At 39.4% G+C, this 18971-nt stretch overlaps 1 protein-coding gene across 1 annotated transcript in view; it reads left to right on the plus strand.

Moving 5' to 3' along the window:
- The first annotated feature begins 4694 nt into the window (after nucleotides 1–4694).
- The window catches only part of TMEM242 (transmembrane protein 242), a 48305-nt gene continuing 34028 nt past the window's right edge, over nucleotides 4695–18971 (plus strand). Inside the window, exons 1-2 of the mRNA XM_082404681.1 lie at nucleotides 4695–4858; nucleotides 5380–5480. Of these exons, the coding sequence (XP_082260807.1) occupies nucleotides 4771–4858; nucleotides 5380–5480 (189 nt within the window). The 5' untranslated portion in view covers nucleotides 4695–4770. The remainder of the gene's footprint in view (nucleotides 4859–5379; nucleotides 5481–18971) is intronic.

Here is an 18971-nt window from a genome sequence, read left to right on the forward strand (position 1 = left end):
TGATAAGGTAGAAAAAAATTAAAAAGATACTCTCTATAATAAAGAAAAAATGAAAGGAAGGAACCTGTAATGGCACATTTCGTTTCCTGTGATGAAGATAGACTTGTATTATTCAACCTGGGAGTTATAGACTGCAATTCTAAGAGATAAGGAATGAGATGCTGGGAGTGAGTAATGAGACTCAAGCTTTGGAAGTCTAGTTTCAGCTCACTGAAGAGGAATTATTACCATACTTACCATTTGTATTACATGATATTGATTGTTGTGCACTTCAAAATAGCTATAACTTTGGGGACCCAGAGCAGATATTGGGAAGCATTCAAGAGGCTCTGGTAGTCCACCAGAGGATGCAAGTACCACGCAGGGTTCTCAGCCAGCCTGGAGTCTCTCCTTCTGACACATGCTTCTCACTCGTGCTACCTTGCTTTCCAGGAGTGTTGTCCCTGGATATCCTGCTGGAGAGTCTGGTGAGTAACTCTGGAAACCTACGTAATATTTCTACTTAAACAGAAAAATCTATCTTTTAAATAAGGTGATATATTTTAAAGTATTTTTATTGTTTTCTTTCCTTTTTTCCCCCCTTTTCATAAAAGCAACAAGTCCTTTGTTAAAAATGATTCAAACATTATAGAAATAGGTAAAAATGTTGCTTTGGTCATCGTTTTACTTATCAAGGTAGAAAGTAGAAGAAATACAAATAGAAAATTTCACCTCCCCCTTTGCTCAAGGTAACCTCCATTAATAAATCAGTGTAAGATCCATTGGATCTTTTCTTCTATGCACACACGTAATTAGGCAATAACTTTTAATCTCTGCACTACATTTTTGACAGCTATCTTATATCAGGAAGTAGTGAGAAGAATGATCCTACTAAGGATCCTATGTGATCCTTATGAGATTTTAAAAAGAATTCAACCTCATACTTCAAACAGGGAGAAATTGAATCTCTCAAGAAATATTTTTAAAAAATAGTTGGGGAAAAAAGCCCATCAGTGTTTGGAACTAGCTAGAGCTAGGGCTACCCAAATTCTGGGAACTGCAATGCTAACAGGTTTCTAGCTGTCAAAATTTGAAATAGAATCTACAGGGGCCAAAAGGTTTGAAATAAGAATGTGGTCAGAGGCATCACTGGTATGGACTTTGAGCTGACTAAAACAAACACCAAAATAGCAACAGAGGCTGTCTCAGATGAACTTGCTTTCCCAGCATGCTCTTTCGCTTGTGAGACAGTTCTATTACATTTTTCTGAAAGGGACTCATGCTTCCATTGAAAAGGCAGTCCTGCTCTCATTGCATGGGGCACTGTTTAGGAACTGATAACTGGTTTCCACTTGGAATGCTCTGTCTGGCTGTTTTAGAAATAGTGTCGATGTCTTGCAAAGACACTGTGCTCCAGATGTTTGCAAGTCTCCTGTCTGGAGCTTGCATCATGCATTTCCATAGAAACCAGTCTAGGTGAGATTTCAGGGTTCCTAGAACAGACCAGCTAATCAGATTGCACCTGAAATACCTAATTGTGTGCGCTATAGAAATACGAGTGACATTGTCTTTAAAATATGTTTTCTTTAAGCATTCTAACTTGGGATGCCTGGAATGTGGTTCTAATCTCCGGGCCAGGGACTCTCCATCCTTGTACCAGGCATGTTTCCCAGGCCTTGAAATCACCGTCCCCCAGGACCTGGGAGAACAAGGCACAGTAGGCTGGGGGATGGTGTTGTAATCCCCCCACAAGCTCGCCTTGTCCAAGTAGCTCTCAGTCCCTCCTCTCCAAGGTGTGTATCTGACAAGGATCCTCAAAATGTAAATTGCTTGCTAAGGCAAAGATTACCCATTGGTTTGCTTTAATTGCCTCTCTGCCCTCTGTTTACTGGGAAAGTAAGCTTTCGCGTAGGAAGGAGGAAAGCTGTCCTTTACTTTTGGGAGTTAGAAAGAAGATGGAAGTTTGTGAACCACATGCTCAGAAATAAAAACAGCCAGGTGTCCAACAGCGTTTGTAGTTACTGTCTCAAAATGGAGACAGGCTCCAGAGTCCAGGACACTGTAACTTTCCTAAATTTAAGGATGTTTTATCTCTCTTCTGTTTCTAACAGTAAATAGTAATATAATCCTTAAAATAAAAAATGTCTGTGCTTTTTGCGGGGAACAGCAGAGAATGGGGAGAGTCGAGGAGCCAGCACTTTTTCTCTCTAAACAGTCTTGAGAGAACAGAATTCCAAATGTTAAAACGGTCCTGGACTTTGTTTGTTGGGAGTTCTTGAATGATTGATTTTATTTCAGTACCGCTCATTGGCCTGTCCATATGGATTTTAAAGGTGTAAACTGTGAGTGAGACGGAGAGAAGACGGTCTCCAAGTGGAACCTGCCGCATCAGCATCACTCGGGAACTTGTTAGACACACATGTTCTCAAAACCCACCCTAGCCCTAGCGAATCAAAAACTCTGGGATTGGAGACCAGCAGTCTGTGGTCCACAAGCCCTTCCAGATGATTCCAATTACCAAGCTCAAGCCTGAGGAGCCCTCGGGGGCGGATAAGGACTTGCTGGACCTGCTTTTAAATACTGGCTCTGCTACTTAACAGCTGTGTGCACTGAGCAAGTTCGTTTCGCAGAGTTTATGGTGTTGACTGAAAACGCATAACCTAAAAGCTTTATCTGAAGACCTTACTTAGCACTATAGCCTGGGAATCAGCCTCTCAGATAGCTCTGAGGAACTGTTCCAAAGGGGTAAGGGAGGAGCCAGGATATTTAGGAGTTTTTGCTAAAAAAACAAACAAAAATGTAGTCGAGCATCAAAAGATTACTGCTAATCACAAAAACCAGACATCTCAGGTTAATGATTTTAGTGCTTTTCTATCTATGGGAAGATGCAAGAGTCTGGGCTCATTGAATTTATTCCTTTGAGATGCACCTTAACTAACTAGGGCCAGTATCCTGTTTTTCTGCAGCCTGAATTCCCCTCAGGGAGCGCCACTGGGGTGGCTTCAGTGCCTGATGGCTTGATGGAGGGCAACGTTCATTGTTTACTGGAATGGCAGGCAACAGTTTTTTTGTTGTTTTTGTCTTGTTTTGTTTTTGGTCCACAATGGAGAAGACTCAATGAGATAATTTATTTGAAGCACTTAGGGTAATGCCAGACACACAGAAAACAATAAATGTTAGCTGCTATGGTCACCATTGTGTATAGAGGGAAGGTTAAGTCTCGGGACCTTCAACAAATTAGCACAGCATTTGCCAGCTTAAAGGGCTCTTTCAGATTCTGACACTGTGCTTCCAAAGAATCCAAAGTTAAATAAATTCTTTGTGATTTCTCCCACACAGAAATTTGAACAGAGCAGTAGTGTTCAACCTGGCTCATTATCAGAAGCTTTTAATGGAGCTTTTAAACAGCCCTGCCTGGACCTTCAGAGCTGTCATCTCCAGTGGTAGGCCCTGGGCATCTATAATTTAAAAAAATCTCTATAGGCAATGCTGCAGAAGAGCTACTGGAACCGAAGGGGATAATAGCTAGAGCTAAGATGCACTGTTTGTGCCAGGCACTACGCTAACTCCTTTGCCTACACTGCTTCATTTAATTCTTACGGCAGTACTATGAGGTGGGTTCTATCAGTTTCTGTATTTTGCAGGTGAGGAAACTGAGGTAAGTGAGCCTAATAACCTAATCAAGTTCACATAGCTGGGAAGTGGTTTAGGACCAGAACCCAGGTTTGGGCTATTAATTGCATTTTAACTGATGCATTCATTTACTCTTTCATCCAACATTTATTTATTATACATGACCAGGTAACACCCTGAGAGCCGGGACATATAAAAATGAATAAAGATCTCCATCCGCATCTCAAGAAGTTCATGACTTTTGCTGTTGTCGTTCAGACTGAACAAGAATGACAGATTGCCTCATTTTAAAAGATGATGTCATGTGTCTGTGTTTGAGAGGCTGAAAAGATTTTCTATGACTACCAGCCTCCTCCTCGCAATGGCCACTTACTGAATCCACCACCTTTTGCAAATTAGCCTCCCGGTCTGTGAAGACCGGGTCTGTCTGCTGGCCGCTGGCGTTGAGCGGCTGTGGGGCAGCCTTGAAGCTCCGTGTTAGCAACTCCTTAGGGTGGTCCTCTGCTCTCCCGGCTGGGGTTGTGCCATTCACTTCAGTTCAGTATGTTAGCCATCCAATCCCTTCGGTTGGCCAATCAATCAAACCGTGGAGTAGGAAGCGCATCACCACAGAGCTGTTAGTCTGGCAGTCTTCCAGGGATAAAGCCTGCCACTTACACCTAAAGCGACAACTGTTCCGAAATTTCCCAGCAATGTACAAAGAAAAGGCTGAGCCCTACTTTTTAGAATCGTGCAATGTTAACGCCGGCCAAATCCCCAGACATAGTGTGCGGCTCACCGGGAAACTGAGCTGCGGGGTCTCTAACCAGGTTGGGACTGGTCTCCTGGCGCAATCTGCGACCCCTCACTGCCCCCTAGAGTCAGAGCTGAGCAGTGTTTCAAATAGACGCAATATTAAAGTGCAGCGATCATCACCTTGGAGCAGGCAAATGATCCTCCCTGGTTGACAGCCTTGGAAGACACCGCTCCCGGGGTGCAGCCCCAGCAGCTTCCCCGCCCGCGCGCGGGAGAGGAGAGAAGTTTTGGGGCAAAGGTCGTTCTCCGGACCGGTATTCAGGTTGCACAGATGAGGGGGCAGCGGAACCTTTCTCCTCGGCCTAGCTCTCGCTTCCACCCGGTCCCAGTTGGCGCCGGACGCAGCAGCGGAGGCTTATAAACATGGAGACAGAGGACGCTGGGAGTGGAGAGCCGTCTTCTCGGCTGGGGGCTCCTGCGTCCACTGATGACCGGCTTTTCCTGGTTAAAGGTGTGGTGTGGTGAGGTGCGGGTGTCGGGGTAACCTCACCCGGGGCCCTAGCCTGCGCTGGCGCTGGCATTCCCACGCACACCCCGCCCAGGGAGACCTTCGCTTGGGTGCCCTGAGTTTAGCCCGTGGGCTGGTCCCGCGAGCTGTTCTGTATGTGCTGCATTTCCCCCATTCCCTCTGCAGTTCCTCTCGTGTCCTCCCTTTTCTAACTCCCACTATCTCTTTTTTCTCCCCTGGAGAAACTTCACGCAGTTGTCCCCGGGAAGAGGGGAAGGGACCCTGCGCTTATTTTCTACCTTAGCATGGCCTCAGGAACCAGAGGTCGTGTGGTCACGCAGGTTTCCTAGCCGCTGTCATTTACCTTTGCCAAGAGCTGCTTAGCCATCGTTTCTCGAATTTCAAAAGTGATTTTTAAATAGTACCTGAAACTTACTTGTGTCCATCTTTTTAACGTAAGGTTTTTTTGTTTTTTTGTTTCCCTCTCCCCACCCTCCATGCCCTACCCCCAAAACTCTTGACAGGTGGAATTTTCCTTGGTACTGTTGCTGCAGCGGGAATGCTGGCTGGATTTGTTACAACACTATCATTGGCTAAAAAGAAAAGTCCTGAATGGTTCAATAAGGTTTGTGACACCGAAATCCATTCATATTATTATTGTTGTTTACAAATCAACGGCAGCTGTTTTGACTAGGAAAAGTAAAGAAAGTGTTGATGGCCTTTCACATTACTTTAAGAAGTGAACCAATATGCACCTCATAGATTCAGGAAGTGTACAAATTAATCAACTGTCAGAAGTACTTAATTATGCGGCAGAACAAGACTTTGAAAGCTCATCCAGTACATTTCCTATTCACAACATGACATTAAATCTAAATCTAGGTAAATCATTCTCAGTTGTAAGAGGCCCCAATATTGTATGTACCACTAAAAAAGAAAAAAAAGTGCCAATTAAATTCTTGAGACAGCACTGCAAGAAGCGTTTCTGTCTCAGAGATGTTAAAATGATGAAATATAGTGCATCTTAGTATAGATGGAAAACATAGGTCAGCTCCTTGAACCCAGAAACCATGCATGCTCGTGCAGTGCAGCAGCCCCACTCCCTAGAAAATTGCCTGGCACATAGTAGGTGCTCAGTAAATTTTGGTTGAATGACTATAACCTACGGAAGGCAGAAAATCCTTATTCCATGAGCAAGATTGAGCAGTCATGCTGTCATGGACAGGTGTACTTCATTTTCCCAGTTGAGAAATTTTCTTCCCCTCGTGGTGGTTCTTCTGTATCGTTCTCTTTCTGCCCTACCCGCCTCATAAGGTTTATTTATCCATTAATTAATTGCTTCAACAAATGTTTATTTTGGATCTTTTTTTTTTAACATCTTTTTTGGAGTATAATTGCTTTACAATGGTGTGTAAGTTTCTGCTTTATAACAAAGTGAATCAGTTATACATATACATGTGTTCCCATATCTCTTCCCTCTTGCGTCTCCCTCCCTCCCTCCCACCCTCCCTATCCCACCCCTCTAGGTGGTCACAAACCACCGAGCTGATCTCCCTGTGCTATGCGGCTGCTTCCCACTAGCTATCTATTTTACGTTTGGTAGTGTATATATGTCCATGCCACTCTCTCACTTTGTCACAGTTTACCCTTCCCCCTCCCCATATCCTCAAGTCCATTCTCTAGTAGGTCTGTGTCTTTATTCCCGTCTTACCCCTAGGTTCTTCATAAACTTTTTTTTCTTAGATTCCATATATATGTGTTAGCATACGGTATTTGTTTTTCTCTTTCTGACTTACTTCACTCTGTATGACAGACTCTAGGTCCATCCACCTCACTACAAATATCTCAATTTTGTTTCTTTTTATGGCTGAGTAATATTCCATTGTATATATGTGCCACATCTTCTTTATTTTGGATCTTTTATGTGCAGGCACTGTGCTAGCTAGGTGCAAGAGATACAAAAATGAACAAAACATATGTACCCCTCAAAAAGCTAAGTCTGGTGTGGGAGACAGATGGTAAACAAATAATCACACAAATAACAATGTAATTACAATTTGATATTTGCTTTGGAATACAGTGTTATGTGAAAAGTCATAAACCGGTTGAATTCCTTTTTGACTTGTATTTATCTTTAATAATCTAATAATCATATTTAAGCCTTAAGAATGGCAAGAGACCACATTTAAAGTGCATTTGGATTCCCCTCTGAATACTCAGAGCTCCTGTGGAGTTTCCCAAATCACTGTTATGAACTTCATGGTCATTTTCCCCCTATGTCACAGAATATTTTCAGAGCAGAAATATATATTTTGTGGCAGAAATCAGTGAAACCTGACTGATAGTGGTGCTTTAATAGTGGAGTTTTGGTTGATTTCTAAATCCAAGTTAACATGATAACCTTTGGGTCACAGATCTTTTTTGAGAATCTGTTGAAAGCTAGCAATTCTCTCTCAGGAAAAAAAAAAAAAAGCACATATACATGTTCACAACTTTGCATTCTGTTTTGTGGTTCTGAGATTTGATATCACACATGGCCTTTACGGTCTAACACTGGTTTTAAACTGTGGTCCACAGAACCCTGGGGATCCTTGAGACCCTTTGGGGGTCTGAAAAGTCAGTTATTTTCATAATACTGCTAAGATACCTGCACTAATGGTACAGAAACAATAGAGGGTAAAACTGCTGGTGCCTTGCTGTAGTCGAGGCAGTGGCCCGAAACTATACTAGCAGGCATTGTTTTCTTCCTTCCTGTGCCCCCGAGGTTAAAGCCATCATTGCATAAGAGTATCCTCGATGAAGAAGTAAAGTTATTTATTTTTAATATCTTGACCCTTGAACTTAACCTCTTTAATATTCTGTGTGAAGAAATGGGAAGTACACATAAAGCACTTCTGCTTTATACCAAAGTAATATGTTTTTCTCAAGAAAAAGCAGTTGTGTGAGATACACACTGAACTAGCCACTTTTTTTCATGGCATATTATTTTCACTTGTAAGAGCAACAGACAAATTGTAGTTATTCAGAAGTATTTGGTAGACATTTTCTTGAAAATGAACAAAGTGAACCTGTCTCTTAAAGCAAGCAATTGTTAGTATTTGTTGCCAGTGATAAAATTCCAGTTTTTAGGTAAAAATTAGGTTTTAGAAAACTTGTGTCTGCCATTGTGAGCTTGCCAGCTGCTCAAACACTTAAAAGGCTTTTCCTTTTTTTTTAAAGATTTACTTACTTATTTATTTATTTATTTATTTTATTTATTTTTGGCTGCTGTTGGGTCTTAGTTGTGGCACGTGGGATCTTCATTGCGTCACATGGGCTCTTTGTTGTGGTGCACAGGCTTCTCTCTAGTTGCGTGCAGGCTCCAGGGCGCATGGGCTCTGTAGTTGTGGCGCGTGGGTTCTGTAGTTGTGGCGTGTGGGTTCCCGAGCGCGTAGGCTCTGTAGTTGTGGCACGCGGGCTCTCTAGTTGAGGCGCATGAGCTCAGTAGTTATGGCACGTGGGCTTAGTTGCCCCACGACATGTGGGATCTTAGTTCCCTGACCAGGGATCGAACCCACATCACGTGCATTATAAGGTGGATTCTTTACCACTGGACCACCAGGGAAGTCCCTAAAGGCTTTTCTAATGAGATTGGTAGGGATATGAATGATGTAATTTTTTGGTATTTAATAAATAAATGATATCAACAGTTGAAAGATAACTGTTATCTTGGCAAATCATTATTTTCTGAATGATCATGATGCCTGGATAAAAGTTCCATTCAAAAATGCAGATTAGACTAATGGATTTTAATGTAATAAAGTACAAAAATTCATTGATACGATTTTATATTCCGTATTGCAGATAATTTTTAAGAAACTATTTGTTGAGTTAGGGTATAGTATCAAAGAAGGGAGGCTATTAAAATACTCCTCCCTTTTCCAACCACATATCTGTATGAGGAGAGATTTTATTCATATACTTCAACCAATAAACATATTGCAACAGATTGAATATAGACACATATATGAAAATTCAGCTGTCTTTATTAAACCAGACATTTAAAAGATTAACAAAAATGTAAAACATTGCCTATCTTTGCACTAAATGTTTTGTTTTGTAAGATGGCTATTTTTTAAAAATTAATTAATTAATTTATTTATTTATTCATTTTTGGCTATGTTGGGTCTTCGTTTCTGTGTGAGGGCTTTCTCTAGTTGCGGCAAGCGGGGGCCACTCTTCATCGCGGTGCACAGGCCTCTCACTGTCGTGGCCTCTTGTTGCGGAGCACAGGCTCCAGATGCGCAGGCTCAGTAGCTGTGGCTCACGGGCCCAGTTGTTCCGTGGCATGTGGGATCTTCCCAGACCAGGGCTCGAACCCGTGTCCCCTGCATTAGCAGGCAGATTCTCAACCACTGCGCCACCAGGGAAGCCCTGTAAGATGGTTATTTTAATTCACATAATCAGAAATCTTTGGGATCGAAGTATAAATGGATCCTGAGACCAGGAAGTTTGAGAACCCCTGTTTTGGAGGTTAAATATCCTTCAAATAACAGTTATTTCAAGACCCATTTAGGTAATGAACAGACCATAAGGGTGAGTCATCATCTTTCTGATATAGCTACAACTTACGAGAAATTATAAAAATAAATCTTTAAAAAATATATATTGTTTATGTTACAACAACACGGCTATTTCTGTGATGTAAAGAATATAGCAAAATGTATCAGATAAGAATGCTCTCTAGGGGAAATAGCTAGATTGAGCATTCTTTTTAAATATCAGTTTGATTTATGTCAAATTCAGCCCAGGATTAAACTGAAAAAAAAAACAAAACTAAAAACATGAACCTTATTCTTAGGTAAGCAGTTAACTTTCTGAAAAACTGAACAATTTGTTCTTGATAGGTCCTGCACCTGTGAATAATAGATTAATTCTTGTTAAAATAGAAGATAAGGGGAACCCATGTCTTTAAGCATAAGAGGTATTATAAACACAAAATAATGGAAAATAATTTTTTTGTTTTATCTTGGATATTAAATATCATAACTGCATTGTGATTTGTTAAATTCAAACTTCCATATGCACGTGGCTTCATTTTCATTTAAATGAAAAAAATAAACAATGTGGTAGTGAAGAAAAAGGTAGCTTTCATTTATATATATGTGACTAGCATATGTGGTTATATCTAAAGATCTTTTAAAGCAACATTATTTTTTGGCAAGTCAGTCTTTCCCTGCAACAAGTCAGTGTTCATTTTGAAAATTCTGAGCAGGCTATATGAAGGTCATGTGATGTATAACTCCAGCGGATAAAGCTTGTGACTAGACTTTTAAAAACATAATAAGGGCAGATCAATTTTTTAACATCATTTCCACTAAAATTCATTTTTGGAAGTATGTAGACAGTAACTGATAATAACTCACTTCCTTTCACAATCAATTTCTGAGACTGATATACAAATACAGCATGTACCTTTTTTTTTTTTTAAATCTGAAAGTTTGGCAAACCTAAGATTTTATTTGGAGTATTGCTGTGTTATTAAGGGTTATTTTTATACATAGTTACCTTTTTTACTTAGCAAAACAAATGTGGGTTTGTGTAGACTTTTAAAAATTTATGTATATCTGTTATACATATATAATTTCTTTTCTTCTTAGGGAAATAAGAGATTTTTAATTTAAGTTTCTAAAATAAAATTTAAGCCAAAGCACTTAAACTGACCCTGGTGTAATAATATTTGGTTAATGATACTGCTTCTGGATGAAAATGCAAGCCAATTAGAAATTAGTGCATTTGTGTGAGATCTGTTGCTGAAATTATAGCAACATGAGAAAAAGGAATAAGATTAGAGAGTAGTATATTGTTTTCATCATAGAAAATGGCTAAAGAAAAATCTCTTGAAAATCTGGTCAGGACCAGGATATATCTACAAAAAATATGTCATTAGATAAGATCTGCTAGGTCTAGGCATGGGGATACAGATAAAGTGTTTCTATGTACTATGAATAACATTCACAGTCACAAATGTATGCATAAAAAAACCTTTATTAAGAAATGGGTTGAGCAATATAAAGAAAATTCTTAAAAAAAAAAAGACTTGAGTAAATGGAAATATATTTCCTGATGAAAGATAGGATGTTATAAATTTGCTGTCTCTTGCCAGTTAGCTAATGTTTGATGCCATTCTAATGAAAATGCTAATAAATGGGGAGTTGGAGAACTTGACAAAACGTTTCAGGGTTTTTCTGGAAGAATTAATAGATAAAAATGGTAAAGAAATGTTTGATAAAAAGTAATGAGTATGATATACTTTCTGGATATTAAGACTTTTTTTTTTTAAACGTTTCTTTAATTAATTTATTTATTTATATTTATTTTTGGCTGTGTTGGGTCTTCCTTTCTGTGTGAGGGCTTTCTCCAGTGGCAGAGAGCGGGGGCCACTCTTCATCGCGGTGCGCGGGCCTCTCTCTGTCGCGGCCTCTCTTGTTGCGGAGCACAGGCTCCAGACGCGCAGGCTCAGTAGTTGTGGCTCAGGGGCCCAGTTGTTCCGCGGCATGTGGGATCTTCCCAGACCAGGGCCCGAACCCGTGTCCCCTGCATTGGCAGGCAGATTCTTAACCACTGCGCCACCAGGGAAGCCCAAGACTTTTTAATGATTCTATAATTAAATCTGTTATTAAAAAAATCAATTCATAGTATGAAAATAGCTTAGAAACAAACCTCTGTATCTAATTTTCTAAATAAGTTGGGAGGAGAAGGATGAATCTGTCGAGTGGTGCTGGGGCAGATGCTAAGCTACTGGGGAAGTAAACCCCCTTTAGTTATCAGCTTCCATTAAAACTAAAGTAAATACCAGCTGAACTAAAAAGTTAGGGGTTAAAGTTTTTTTAAACAGAAAAAAGCTAGAAGGAAAGAGAAATGACTGACTTGAATGAGGGAAGGTTTTTTGTTGTTGTTCACTTTGTGTCTCTGTGTTACATTTTGGTAATTCCCTCAGTATTTCAAGCTTTTCTTTATTTGCTACAGTGATCTATGATCCGTGATCTTTGATGTGACTATGATAAAAAGATTACTGACTTGCCGAAGGCACCAATGATGGTTAGCTTTTTTTGTAGCAATAAGGCATTTTTTTAAATTGTCCTGTACATTGTTTATTTATTTATTTATTTTAATCTCTTCATGCCTTCTATTACTTAAATAGGTTTTTTTATTAGTTATCTATTTTATACGTATTAGTATATATATGTCAATCCCAATCTCCCAATTCATCCCACCACCACCCCTCTCCGCTTTCCCCCCTTGGTGTCCATATGTTTGTTCTCTACATCTGTGTCTCTGTTTCTGCCTTGCAGACTGGTTCATCTGTACCATTTTTCTAGATTCCACATATATGCGTTAATATATGATATTTGTTTTTCTCTTTCTGACTTACTTCACTCTGTATGACAGTCTCTAGGTCCATCCACATCTCTGCAAATGACCCAATTTCATTCCCTTTTATGGCTGAGTAATATTCCATTGTATATATGTACGACATCTTCTTTATCCATTTGTCTGTCAGTGGGCATTTAGGTTGCTTCAGTGACCTGGTTATTGTAAATAGACCTGCAGTGAACATTGGGGTGCATGTGTCTTTTTGAATTATGGTTTTCTCTGGGTATATGCCCAGTAGTGGGATTGCTGGGTCATATGGTAATTCTATTTTTAGTTTTTTAAGGAACCTCCATACTATTCTCCATAGTGGCTGTATCAGTTTACATTCCCACCAACAGTGCAAGAGGGTTCCCTATTCTCCACACCCTCTCCAGCATTTGTTGTTTGTAGATTTTCTGATGATGCCCATTCTTACTGCTGTGAGCTGATACCTCATTGTAGTTTTGATTTGAATTTCTCTAATAATTAGTGATGTTGAGCAGCTTTTCATGTGCCTCTTGGCCATCTGTATGTCTTCTTTGGAGAAATGTCTATTTAGGTGTTCTGCCCATTTTTGGATTGGGTTGTTTGTTTTTTTAATATTGAGCTGCATGAGCTGTTTATATATTTTGGAGTTTAATCCTTTGTCCATTGATTCGTTTGCAAATATTTTCTCCCATTCTGAGGGCTGTCTTTTCGTCTTGTTTAGTTTCCTTTGCTGTGCAAAAGCTTTTAACTTTCATTAGGTCCCATTTGTTTATTTTTGTTTTTATTTCCATTACTCTAGGAGGTGGGTCAAAAAAGATCTTGCTGTGATTTATGTCAAAGACTGTTCTTCCTATGTTTTCCTCTAAGAGTTTTATAGTGTCTGGTCTTACATTTAGGTCTTTAATCCATTTTGAGTTTATTTTTGTGTATGGTGTTAGGGAGTTCTAATTTCATTCTTTACATGTAGCTGTCCAGTTTTCCCAGCACCACTTATTGAAGAGACTGTCTTTTCTCCATTGTATATCCTTGCCTCCTTTGTCATAGATTAGTTGACCAAAGGTGCATGGGTTTATCTCTGGGCTTTCTACCCTGTTCCATTGATCTATATTTCTGTTTTTGTGCCAGTACCATATTGTCTTGATTACTGTAGCTTTGTAGTATAGTGTGAAGTCAGGGAGCCTGATTCCTCCAGCTCTGTTTTTTTCCCTCAAGATTGCTTTGGCTATTCAGGGTCTTTTGTGTCTCCATACAAATTTTAAGATTTTTTGTTCTAGTTCTGTAAAAAAAAAATGCCATTGTTAATTTGATAGGGATTGCATTGAATCTGTAGATTGCTTTGGGTAGTATAGTCATTTTCACAATATTGATTCTTCCAATCCAAGAACATGGTATATCTCGCCATCTGTTTGTGTTATCTTTGATTTCTTTCATCAGTGTCTTATAGTTTTCTGAGTACAGGTCTTTTACCTTCTTAGGTTTATTCCTAGGTATTTTATTCTTTTTGTTGCAGTGGTAAATGGGAGTGTTTCCTTAATTTCTCTTTCTGAACTTTTGTTGTTAGTGTATAGGAATGCAAGAGATTTCTGTGCATTAATTTTGTATCCTGCAACGTTACCAAATTCATTGATTAGTTCTAGTAGTTTTCTGGTGGCATCTTTAGGATTCTCTATGTATAGTATCATGTCATCTGCAAACAGTGGCAGTTTTACTTCTTTCCCAATTTGCATTCCTTTTATTTCTTTTTCTTCTCTGATTGCCGTGGCTAGGACTTCCAGAACTATGTTGAATAATAGTGGTGAGAGTGGACATCCTTGTCTTGTTCCTGATCGTAGAGGAAATGCTTTCAGTTTTTCACCATTGAGAATGATGTTTGCTGTGGGCTTGTCGTATATGGCCTTTATTATGTTTAGGTAGGTTCCCTCTGTGCACACTTTCTGGAGAGTTTTTATAATAAATGGGTGTTGAATTTTGTCAAAAGCTTTTTCTGCATCTGTTGAGATGATCATATGGTTTTTATTCTTCAATTTGTTAATATGGTGTATCACATTGATTGATTTGCATATATTGAAGAATCCTTGCATCCCTGGGATAAACCCCACTTGATCATGGTGTATGATCCTTTGAATGTGTTGTTGGATTCTGTTTGCTAGTATTTTGTTGAGGATTTTTGCATCTATATTCATCAGTGTTATTGGTCCATAATTTTCTTTTTTGTAGTATCTTTGTCTGGTTTTGGTATCAGGGTCGTGGCCTTGTAGAATGAGTTTAGGAGTGTTCCTTCCTCTGCAATTTTTTGGAAGAGTTTGAGAAGGATGGGTGTTAGCTCTTGTCTAAATGTTTGATAGAATTCACCTGTGAAGCCATCTTGTCCTGAACTTTTGTTTGCTGGAAGATTTTTAATCACAGTTTCAATTTCATTACTTGTGATTGGTCTGCTCATATTTTCTATTTCTTCCTGGTTCAGTCTTGGAAGGTTATATCTTTCTAAGAATTTGTCCATTTCTTCCAGGTTGTCCATTTTATTGGCATAGAGTTGCTTGTAGTAGTCTGTTAGGATGCTTTGTATTTCTGTGGTGTCTGTTGTAACTTCTCCTTTTTCATTTCTAATTTTATTGATTTGAGTCCTCTCCCTCTTTCCCTTGATGAGTCTGACTAAAGGTTTATCAGTTTTGTTTATCTTCTCAAAGGACCCACTTTTAGTTTTATTGATTTTTGCTATTTTTTTCTTTCTATTTCATTTATTTCTGCTCTGATCTTTATGATTTCTTTCCTTCTGCTAACTTTGGGTTTTGTTTGTTCTTCTTTATCTCGTTCCTTTAGGTGTAAGGTTAGATTGTTTATTTGAGATGTTTCTTGTTTCTTGAGGTAGACTTGTATTGCTATAAACTTCCCTTTTAGAACTGCTTTTGCTGCATCCAATAGGCTTTGGATTGTTGTGTTCTCATCGTCATTTGTCTCTAGGTATTTTTTGATTTCCTCTTTGATTTCTTCAATGATCTCTTGGTTATTTAGTAACATGTTGTTTAGCCTCCATGTGTTTGTGTTTTTTACGTTTTTCTCCCTGTAATTGATTTGTAATCTCATAGCGTTGTGGTCAGAAAAGATGCTTGATATGATTTCAGTTTTCTTAAACTTATTGAGGCTTGATTTGTGACCCAGGATGTGATGTGTCCTGGGGAACGTTCGCATTTGCCTTATGTTTGAGGTGCTCCTATGTTGGGTGCATATATATTTATAGTTGTTATATTTTCTTCCTGGATTGATCCCTTGATCATTATGTAGTGTCTTTCCTTGTCTTTTGTAACGTTCTTTATTTTAAAGTCTATTTTATCTACTATGAGTATTGCTACTCCAGCTTTCTTTTGATTTCCATTTGCATGGAATATCTTTTTCCATCCCTTCACTTTCAGTCTGTATGTGTCCCTAGGTCTGAAGTGGGTCTCTTGTAGACAGCATGTATATGGGTCTTGTTTTTGTATCCATTCAGCCAGCCTGTGTCTTTTGGTTGGAGCATTTAATCCATTCACGTTTAAGGTAATTATCGATATGTATGTTCCTATGACCATTTTCTTAATTGTTTTGGGTTTGTTTTTGTAGGTCCTTTTCTTCTCTTGTGTTTCCCACTTAGAGAAGTTCCTTTAGCATTTGTTGTAGAGCTGGTTTGGTGGTGCCGAATTCTCTTAGCTTTTGCTTGTCTGTAAAGCTTTTGATATCTCTGTTGAATCTGAATGAGATCCTCGCCGGGCAGAGAAATCTTGGTTGTAGGTTCTTCCCTTTCATCACTTTAAATATATCGTGCCACTCCTTTCTGGCTTGTAGAGTTTCTGCTGAGAAATCAGCTGTTAACCTTATGGGAGTTCCCTTGTATCTTATTTGTCATTTTTTCCTTGTTGCTTTTAATAATTTTTCCTTTTGTCTTTAATTTTTGTCAATTTGATTACTGTGTGTCTCGGCGTGTTTCTCCTTGGGTTTATCCGGCCTGGGACTCTCTGTGCTTCCTAGACTTGGGTGGCTATTTCCTTTCCCAAGTTAGAGAAGTTTTCAACTATAAACTCTTCAAATATTTTCTCAGGTCCTTTCACTCTTCTCCTTCTGGGACCCCTATAATGTGAATGTTGTTGCGTTTAATGTTGTCCCAGAGGTCTCTTAGGCTGTCTTCATTTCTTTTCATTCTTTTTTCTTTATTCTGTTCCATGGCAGTGATTTCCACCATTCTGTCTTCCAGGTCATTTATCCGTTCTGCCTCGGTTATTCTGCTATTGATTCCTTCTAGTGTACTTTTCATTTTAGTTATTGTATTGTTCATCTCTGTTTGTTTGTTCTTTAATTCTTTTAGGTCTTTGTTAAACATTTCTTGCATCTTCTTGATCTTTGCCTCCATTCTTTTTCTTAGGTCCTGGATCATCTTCACTATCATCATTCTGAATTCTATTTCTGGAAGGTTGCCTATCTCCACTTCATTTAGTTGTTTTTCTGGTTTTTTTTTTTTTTAAATAATTAATTTATTTATTTATGGCTGTGTTGGGTCTTTGTTTCTATGCGAGGGCTTTCTCCAGTTGCGGCGAGCGGGGGCCACTCTTCATCGCGGTGCGTGGGCCCCTCACTATCGTGGCCTCTCTTGTTGCGGAGCACGGGCTCCAGACGCGCAGGCTCAGTAATTGTGGCTCATGGGCCCAGCTGCTCCGTGGCATGTGCGATCCTCCCGGACCAGGGCTCGAACCCATGTCCGCTGCATTGGGAGGCAGACTCTCAACCACTGCGCCACCAGGGGAGCCCTTTTCTGGTGTTTAATCTTGTTCCTTCATCTGGTACATAATCCTCTGCCTTCTCATTTTGTCTGTTTTTCTGTGAATGTGATTTCATTCCACAGGGTGCAGGATTGTCGTTCTTTTTGCTTCTGGTCTCTGCCCTCTGGTGGATGAGGCTATCTAAGAGGCTTGTGAAAGTTTCCTGATGGGAGGAACTGGTGGTGGGTAGAGCTGGGTGTTGCTCTGGTAGGCAGGGCTCAGTAAAACTTTAAAACTGCTCATGGGTGGGGCTGAGTTCCCTCCCTGTTGGTTGTTTGGCCTGAGGTGACCCAGCACTGGAGCCTACAGGCTCTTTGGTGGGTCTAATGGTGGACTCTGGGAGGGGTCACGCCAGTGAGTACCTCCCAGAACTTCTACTGGCAGTGTCCTTGTCCCCGTGGTGAGCCACAACAGCCCCCCGCCTCTGCAGGAGACCCTCCAACATTAGCAGGTAGGTCTGGTTCAGTCTCCTATGGGAGACTGCTCCTTCCCCTGGGTCCCAATGTGCACGCTACTTTGTGTGTGCCCTCCAAGAGTGGAGTCTCTGTTTCCCCCAGTCCTGTAGAAGTCCTGCAGTCAGATCCTGCTAACCTTCAAAGTCTTATTCTCTGGGAATTCCTCCTCCCATTGCCAGACCCCCAGGTTGGGAAGCCTGATGTGGGGCTCTGAACCTTCACTCCAGTGGGTGGACTTCTGTGGTATAAGTGTTCTCCAGTTTGTGAGTCACCCACCCAGCGGTTATGGTATTTGACTTTATTGTGATTGTGCCCCTCCTACCATCTCATTGCAGCTTCTCCTTTGTCTTTGGATGTGGGGTATCTTTTTTGGTGAGTTCCAGTGTCTTCCTGTTGATGATTGTTCAGCAGTTAATTGTGAGTCCGGTGCTCTCGCAAGAGGGAGTGAGTGCACGTCCTCTACTCCGCCATCTTGAACCAATTTCCAGATGAGGGAAATTTTAGTAAGTTTAAAAACATTAGAATGCATTTTTGACCAAAAACAAACAAACAAAAAGCAAAATAAAAGGATAAAAGCAAACCGAAGTAGGGAAATATGATAGCACATATGATAGGTATAAGGGCTTCAAAGAACATTAATATAGAAAGAATATACAAATCAGAAAACTTTAAATGGACAAATAACATGAATATGCAATTCAAAAGGTGTGAACATTGGCTTATAATAACTTGGACAAATACTCGTTCTCAGTAACAATAGAAATGTAAGTTATAAATAGTCTTATATAAATTTCAAAGGTTTCTTTTTGTGTGTTTTTATTTTTACTGAGACCATCTAATGCAGGCCAACTTGAAATGGTCCTCATAAAACAGCATTGTAACTTAGTACAACCTTTTGAAAAACAGTTTGTAGTGTTTATCAGCTTATAAAATATTCATGCTTCTCCACTAAATAATTCTACTTTGAGGAATTTTCCCCAAGGACTTAAATCAGAAGTGCAAGTAAGTGTTTAGGCACAAAGAAGTTTTTAATATAAAAAATTAATATAAAAAAGTGAAACTAGTATACATTAATAACAAATGGCTAAGTAAATTATGATAAATCAGTTGCCATGTAACCAGTAAAAATATTTGAGTTTTTGATACAACGAGAGGATGAAAGTTGAAGATTAAAAACATTTTAATGGTGTTAAGTTGTTTTTAAAATGTCCACAATCAGAAAGAGGGAGAATATGTCAAAATGTTTAACATGGTTTACTGGATAATAAAATGGAGGTTTTTTTCATTCATTCTTATGCTTTCTCATACATACCAAATTTTCCACAATGATATATAATCAGAAAAAAGTAAGATACAACTTTTGAGGAAGTTAAAGTTTTTATTGTTTCTGACTATTTTTGTTAGTTGATGTTTAATGTGTTTTAGCAGACAGGCTCACAGGGAAAAATAAAAAATTCTTAATATTTCCTAAATTCTACAGTCTCCTTTAAA

This window comes from Balaenoptera borealis (genome assembly GCF_965194805.1).
Source record: "Balaenoptera borealis genome assembly, chromosome: 9".
In the NCBI taxonomy this organism is placed as follows: Eukaryota; Metazoa; Chordata; class Mammalia; order Artiodactyla; family Balaenopteridae; genus Balaenoptera; species Balaenoptera borealis.